Below are 7,921 nucleotides of genomic sequence, written 5' to 3'. Positions count from 1 at the left end.
GCATCTTGCTCAGGATTGTGGTGCTCAGACCCAGCTTGCCCAGCCACTTGGAGAGGTTCCCTTAGCTCTCAGGGCACTAGCATAGTGGAAGCTGTGTGGTTTGCCCAGCTCTGTAAGCAGCCTGGAGCCCTCTGAAGAAAACTGTGCTCTGACCTCCTTGTCTGGACCGGCACTTAGCGTTCCTGTCTGCCGTTATCCAGCCAGCATGCTCCACACGCGAGGTGGCTGCAATTCAGTGCTGGCTGAACAATCCATGTCTAGCGACCGGTGCTCTGGGAGGGACAGCCCTCTAGAAATGCAAGTCCTTGGCTGGCCACTTGTTTCCTCCCTTCCCCAGTGCTGCACCATGTATAACCAATCCAGCTTCTGGTCACCCCTGGAGTCACCGTCTCTACCTCCTCCACAGCCCCTTCTCCACCTCTGGTCTGCTGAGCCCACCTGCTCGTCCCAGTGACACCACCCCATAATGCACTCCCAGACCCATTATCCCCCTCCCTGCCCGGGGCGGTTCCCCAGCAGCCTGCACCGCTGGGCCCCAACTTCCCCTTCCCTGCTGGTTCCCAGCACTACTGGTTTTGGATGGAAAAATGGCTGTTTTGGGAGCATGGGACAGGGCCCCTTTCAGCTCCCTGATGGGGTTTCCTGAGAAGGAAAGGACCTTCCTCCTGCCGTGCTGGGTGGCCAGCTGGGTGAATGTTTCCAGGAAATTCAGCGTTTTGACAACTGGCCCCGAAACATAAACAACAAAAATAAAAGTTTGTTTCATTTTCATATAATTTTTTGGGGGGGGGGGATGTTGCAAACAGCCCTGCCCCTGCCCTCCGTGAGACCCTGGTGGACCAACACAGACAGTCGACTCTGCTCCCTCCTTGGTGCTTGCACTGTACACAAACTGAGCGGGCCCGGCCAAGCTACTGGGGAAGGGAGTGGGGATGTCTAGCCCCAAAGATTGTTAGTAGTAGGGATTTGTATGGGATTAGCGGCCGGAGACCCAGTCAGGATCAAGGCCCCATTGTGCAGCATGACAGTGGTGGCCCTACAAAACTCCTATTGTTCAATTGTCTGTGTCACTGTAGTAATGAGGCCCAGCTCTTCCACAGTGCTTACCGGCACCGGAGCTCTCAGCACCATACATCCTCCCCATTTTATAGCTGGGGACACTGAGGCAGAGACTGGGGAAGTGACTTGCTCACAGGCATCCTGCAGGCCAGGGGCAGAGGCGGGAATGAAGCCTGGCTCTGCTGTGTCCCAGGCACGTGCACAATACACTAGGCTGAATGGTTTATTGAAAGTGACCCCACAAAAATGGCCACTTGAGGTAGGCTCATACATTGCTCCACGTGGGGCAAAATCCTGGGGCCACAGATGCCATTAGTAAAGCGCCCCTGACTGTCCCCATGGGGCTTAGACTTCACTGATCCCTAAAGCCAAGGCCAGAAGGGACCAGTGTGATCATCTAGTCTGACCCCCTGCACAGCCCAGGCCAGAGCCCTGCCCACTATCACTCCTACAGCAGGTATCTTAGAAAAGCAGCAAATCTCCATTTAAAAACGGTCGGTGACGGAGAACTCCCCAGGACCCTGGGTAAATTGTTCCAGTGGTTAATTATTCTCATCATTAAAAACTGACACCTTATTTCCAGTCTCAAATTGTCTGGTGTCAACTTCCAGCCATTGGCTTGTAGGAGACCTTTGTCTGCTAGACTGAAGAGCCCCACATGGATACGTACTGACTGTGTCGAGTCTCCTTGAACCTTCTCCTTGTTAAGATAAGCAGACTGAGGTCCTAGGGTCTGTCACTACCAGGCAGGTTTTCTGATCCTTTATTCATTCTCGTGGCTCTTCTCTGACCCTCTCTAATTTATCAACATCCTTCTTGAACTGTGCACACAACTGGACCCAGAATCCCAGCAGCGGCCGCACCAAGGGCACATGCAGAGATCAAAGAACCTCTCTTCTCATACTCGAGATCCCCCCATTTCTGCATGAGCCCTTTTGGCCCCAGCACTGCATGGGGAGCTCATTTCAGTGCACCACGACCCCTAAATCTTTACCCAGGGTGCCCTGGTCTTTCCCGCTGAGTTTCCTGCTCACCCTCATTTTCCTCAGCTGAGCACCATGAACAAGCAGGCTGCACTCAGTTCCCCATCAGGCAGCAGCAGCATGCCAATCCTGTGCCCACGGAGCGCCCCCATAGGCCAGAGTGACACTGTATGGGCTAAGGGGATCAGGGCCTACATCCTGATTAACCATGGGCAGGAAAGAACCCAGCTGAGGAGAGTGCTGGGAGCTGGGCAAACCTCAATGAGATGCCCAAGCCGAGTGCTGTGGGCATAGGAGTTAGGGATGGAGAACAATAACTTTCATCCCCATAGTGCCACAAAACCCGTGGCAAGCTCTATGCAGCAATCTGCTTCCCTGCTAGCAACATGCAGCCACCTCTGGGGTGGAACCTGGCAGCTGTTTACCAGCCACACCTCAGTGGGCTGATCCTAGAGGCGAGTGGAATGCACCCATCTCTTATTGGGTGAAACAGGAGCTTCAGTGGCCCCTTAGTCAGATCCTCTGTGTTGCATTTCATGAGAGCTGACCCAGCAGTACAGCACCTGCTGGCTGGGGTATGGGCTCGGTACGGACTTCACGGGATGGGCAACCCCCAGGGACCCATTCATAGTGACCCAGCCCCACATTGCTTAGCTGGTGAGCACCGAGGGTCCACAGAGGGCACTGAGATAACAGCCTTATCAGCCAGATAGTTGGGGGCTTTCTGACTCCAGCCTATGCCTTAGGAGCTCCCACTGGGAGATGAGTTCTCACATCTCCATCTGCCATGGGAACGTGGGATCCCATCTCCTCTGCATTCCGGGCAATGCTCACACACCAGCCCCCCACCCCCAAAACACAACCACAAGCCAGAGGGGTTCTAGGCAAACCTTTATGCTGCCATGCCAGCAGGCTCCATATCAACGAGTATCCATACAGGCCGTGAGGTACTCCAGAGCTCCGGGAACCCGCACATTTCAAGGCACCAATTTCGTTTCGCATTTCTGCTACAGCCGATCTTAGCAAAACCCAACCGTGACATGCCCCAGTGAGGCACAGCTCCCTGCGTCCATCCTGCCGGCCCCGGGGGCTGTCTGTCAGGCCAGGCAATGGACACACAGACACTCCTCCAGCTTACAGTTTGACTGTACTTTCCCCCATTGAACTCTGTCAGTTTCCTTTTCATCTCCACCCCGATACCATTGGATTGATTCGTTCTGCACAATTAAACGGCTGTCAATTAGCAGCGAGAGAACTCGTTAATTAGATCAGGCCCCAAAGTCAATGGAAATCACACTCGCCCCTAACTGTCGGCTGACACTGCTGGACTTCACTTCAATTGCTCCCGCCCGCTATAATTGCATTGCTCTGATTCAAATTCTAGTTCTGTTTTTAAATATCGCCCATTGGCCTAAAGCGCTCTGAATCCATCACCGACAACAATAATTTGCCGCTGTAGCTTCGTTACGCGGGGCCTGGGGCCACCTCTTCTTTCCGAGGCCACAGCCTCTGTCCTGGCTCTCCAGCCTTTCACCTCAAAGCACCCTTAGCGAATCGCCAGCGTGGCCTAAAACTACCTCGTTCTTGGGGGGAAAGGGGGAGGAGCGAAGAGGAGCCCAGTGCTGACGCTTGTTCTGTGCCCCGCCCCTACCCCCCCATGGGAGTCTCTTTAAATATTTACAAGCCCATTTACACTCGTCTCGTGCTCTGCTGCAGTCGTTAATAGTAGACTGATCTCTCCGAGTAGCTCCCAGCGCGGTGTGTGCTGGCGAGGCCGTCACATGGCCGCCAGCTGCCCCAGCACCATCCTGAACTGCTGTGTGCTGCTGGCCAGGTCTTTGACCCGCTCCACCATGTCCTTGGCAGCGGAGGGGGATGGGTAGTGGAGGGCGGCGGCCTTGGTGGTCACCACGATCTCCTTGAGCATGTCGCACAGCAGGTTGCTGTAGTGGGTGACCTTGTGGCGCACGTCCTGCGCCCGGGCCTGGCGCGACAGGGTGTCGCCGATGAACACCAGCTTGTGGGCGCTGAGGATGACGAACTTGCTGTGGGCCACGAAGATCTTGGGTGGCTGGTTGGTGCCCATGGCGGTAAAGAAGGCGTCCACGGCATTGGTGAGCGTGGTGAGGTTGGCCTCACACTGCTCCAGGTAGAAGAGCAGCAGCTGGCGGTCGGAGGGGCACAGGGCGCTGCTGCCCCGCACCTGGGCGTAGTGCTGCGGCGGCGTCCAGCTGGAGAGGTCGTTGTCGATGGGGCGCGTGACCTCCTGCTCCAGCCGCTCAAACTGCTTCAGCTGGGGGAGACGGACAGCACGTTAGGGGCAGGGCGTGGCCAGGCCTAGCCAAGCACAACAAAGGGCTCCTGCCCTCACCCTCCCGTGGCTAGCTCCCGCAACAGCTACTGACTCAGCCGGAGGAGTCAATACCGCGCGCCTGTGCCACAGCCTGGCACTGTCAGTGCTGCCCAAGGGGATTAGGCGCTGACTCCCTTGGTTCTTGAAAATCTGTTAGTGCCAAAGGCCCCAGGTCCATCCTGGCTGATGGCAGTGGGGTCAGCATGCCCAGGCCTGGCTCTACTTGCCAACTGGGGCACAGACAGACACCCCACTGCAAGCGTGTTCAGAGCCCCAGCCCTAGGCAGCGAGGGAAAGGGGAGCAGCGAGGCTCAGATGAAAGCGTGGCCACGGGGAGGCTGTCCCTGGGGGCCCTGCGGGGCCTGGCCTGGCCACGGGGAGGGAGCCGGAGTCTGTCCCTGGGGGCCCTGCGGGGCCTGGCCTGGCCACGGGGAGGGAGCCGGAGTCTGTCCCTGGGGGCCCTGCGGGGCCTGGCCTGGCCACGGGGAGGGAGCCGGAGTCTGTCCCTGGGGGCCCTGCGGGGCCTGGCCTGGCCACGGGGAGGGAGCCGGAGTCTGTCCCTGGGGGCCCTGCGGGGCCTGGCCTGGCCACGGGGAGGGAGCCGGAGTCTGTCCCTGGGGGCCCTGCGGGCCTGGCCTGGCCACGGGGAGGGAGCCGGAGTCTGTCCCTGGGGGCCCTGCGGGGCCTGGCCTGGCCACGGGGAGGGAGCCGGAGTCTGTCCCTGGGGGCCCTGCGGGGCCTGGCCTGGCCACGGGGAGGCTGTCCCTGGGGGCCCTGCGGGGCCTGGCCTGGCCACGGGGAGGCTGTCCCTGGGGGCCCTGCGGGGCCTGGCCTGGCCACGGGGAGGCTGTCCCTGGGGGCCCTGCGGGGCCTGGCCTGGCCACGGGGAGGCTGTCCCTGGGGGCCCTGCGGGGCCTGGCCTGGCCACGGGGAGGCTGTCCCTGGGGGCCCTGCGGGGCCTGGCCTGGCCACGGGGAGGGAGCCGGAGTCTGTCCCTGGGGGCCCTGCGGGGCCTGGCCTGGCCACGGGGAGGGAGCCGGAGTCTGTCCCTGGGGGCCCTGCGGGGCCTGGCCTGGCCACGGGGAGGCTGTCCCTGGGGGCCCTGCGGGGCCTGGCCTGGCCACGGGGAGGCTGTCCCTGGGGGCCCTGCGGGGCCTGGCCTGGCCACGGGGAGGCTGTCCCTGGGGGCCCTGCGGGGCCTGGCCTGGCCACGGGGAGGGAGCCGGAGTCTGTCCCTGGGGGCCCTGCGGGGCCTGGCCTGGCCACGGGGAGGGAGCCGGAGTCTGTCCCTGGGGGCCCTGCGGGGCCTGGCCTGGCCACGGGGGAGGGAGCCGGAGTCTGTCCCTGGTGGCCCTGCGGGGCCTGGCCTGGCCACGGGGAGGGAGCCGGAGTCTGTCCCTGGGGGCCCTGCGGGGCCTGGCCTGGCCACGGGGAGGGAGCCGGAGTCTGTCCCTGGGGGCCCTGCGGGGCCTGGCCTGGCCACGGGGAGGGAGCCGGAGTCTGTCCCTGGGGGCCCTGCGGGGCCTGGCCTGGCCACGGGGGAGGGAGCCGGAGTCTGATCTGCCTCCCGCATTGTCCACAGCATTAATTCCAATTGCAGAATGGTTAAACCTGCCTCCCGAATGTCTGTGCTGCCCCCAGCAAGTCAAGGGAGCGGAGCGGGGACCTGCTGTGTGCACTGGACTCTGGACTCGGCTCGACAGCATCCTTGGCTCCCCAGGGCTGGATCCCGTTACTGTTTACGATGGGTATTACCCAGCCCCTGGAGCTGGGCAGCCTCAGGCCCCTCTTGCCTTCAGGAGGACTCCCCCAAAGCCGGAGGATCTCCTTCGGGAGACAGAGCGAGCTGGGGCGGATTCACGAGGGTGTGGCTCTGCCTGACACGGAGGCTGCACCGTGCATGTCGGGACAGGAGGGGCCTGGGCAGACAGCTGGGCCCTGCTTGGGGAGAGCCACCTCCAGCAAAGGGCGCTTCCCAGACTCCCCCCATCACTAGCTAAGCCCCTGCCTGTGCTCCCTAAGCTCCTGGCAGAGTGCTGTGGGGGTGGGAGCCCCCCCCAGAGTGCTGGGCCCCAGTACCTGCTGCTGCTCCAGCTGCCCCTTGCCCTGCCGCATGATGTTGCCTCTTTCCAGCAGCTCCTTCTGGGTTTTCTCAAACTCCTCCTTGCCCTGGAAGACGGGAGGCCAGAGGGTGAGTCATGGCCATGGGGGGGAAGGTCCCTTCATCACAGCCCACTGGGGGGTTCCCCTGGTGGGAGTCCATCCCACACCAGGGCAGAGATCCGGGACGCCCTCTCTCCGGCACGGAGCACAGCGATGAATGGGGCTGGCCTAGCACAGTCACCCCCTCCCAGCCTGGGGAGCCCTCGCCCTGGGAGACAGCTCTTAGCGCGTTCTTAGCCCCTCTCCTCCAGAACGGGCAGGGGCTGGCTTTCCAGCTGCCAGCCACTCACCCCTGGGGGGTTGTGAAATTGTTCATAACTAAAGTTTTATGAATGAAACAACATTCATTCATAAAACCGGTTACCCCAATAACTGGCTAACTGACAATGAAGATGCTTGTTAAGAGCCATAGCTGTTCAGCCAGCTGCCCTTGTAAATTTCACTTTCAATCCAATTGTGCTTAAATCACTGAAACTTGCACTTTCAACATTGTAACTTCTGCTCACGTTTGCCATTCATTATACTTGGCCATATTGTAACTCAAGCTCCATTTTAAAATGCTCACTCCATTTTGTAAAAGCCAGCTGCAACCTTCATTTTGCAAAACCCTAATGTAATCTGATTAGTTTAGTTTAGATGTGTGAATGAGGTATGGATGGATGATGGAATCAACCTCCAGCCCAGCCCGTCACCAGTCACCAACGGCTGAAAATGCAGACAAGAGCCCTAACAAAGTAAGTCCACCCTAAAAAAAAAAAAAAAAGAAGAAAGGTGCAATTGAAGGAAGATCAAAGCCAGGTCCGAGGCTGAAAGTCACGTCTGCAATTGACGGGTGATCAATCACACCGACTCCAGAAGCAGCGTGACACAGCAAGACCTATAGACTCTGGATTCAGACTAAAAGCCTATAAAAAAGATGGGTGAGATGGAAGACTTTGGGTAACGTTCTGCTGCCAACATGGGAGGGCATCAGTGCACGCCCAACAGAGACCCAGCCCTTCCTCATGCCCGGCTTTCCTGGCCAGTTAGCCACCACAAGCGCTATCCCAAGCTGCAAAATCAAATCATGAACTCAAGCTACGTTTAGGACTGGTAACTATCCAGCAGTTGCAGAACATTGGATGTGCGTGTGTGTGTGTATAAGTATTAGGTATTAGCTAGTGGTTATAGATCAAATTATCATCATAATAAACATGGCACCTTTGCCTTGTCCCCTGAAACGATTCCCAGCCTGCCTGCCACGAGGGCTCCCAAGAGGAGGCGGATTGCAGCCACCCGCTGTGAGGAACCCGAGAGGCAGCCGCCCCACTGCAGCTCCAGCATGCAGTGCCCCACCCCTTAGGTGGGACCAGCACACCCTGCC

At 59.4% G+C, this 7,921-nt stretch overlaps 1 protein-coding gene across 1 annotated transcript in view; it reads right to left on the bottom strand.

Moving 5' to 3' along the window:
• Positions 1-2,899: 2,899 nt before the first annotated feature.
• The window catches only part of BCAR1 (BCAR1 scaffold protein, Cas family member), a 40,315-nt gene continuing 35,293 nt past the window's right edge, over positions 2,900-7,921 (bottom strand). Inside the window, exons 6-7 of the mRNA XM_044987208.1 lie at positions 6,475-6,564; positions 2,900-4,335 (exon numbers count right to left, since the gene is read on the bottom strand). Of these exons, the coding sequence (XP_044843143.1) occupies positions 3,820-4,335; positions 6,475-6,564 (606 nt within the window). The 3' untranslated portion in view covers positions 2,900-3,819. The remainder of the gene's footprint in view (positions 4,336-6,474; positions 6,565-7,921) is intronic.

This window comes from Mauremys mutica, chromosome 14 (genome assembly GCF_020497125.1).
Source record: "Mauremys mutica isolate MM-2020 ecotype Southern chromosome 14, ASM2049712v1, whole genome shotgun sequence".
NCBI classification, from domain to species: domain Eukaryota; kingdom Metazoa; phylum Chordata; order Testudines; family Geoemydidae; genus Mauremys; species Mauremys mutica.
The sequence above is the reverse complement of the archived record's forward strand: the minus strand, read 5'-3'. Positions and strand labels throughout refer to the sequence as shown.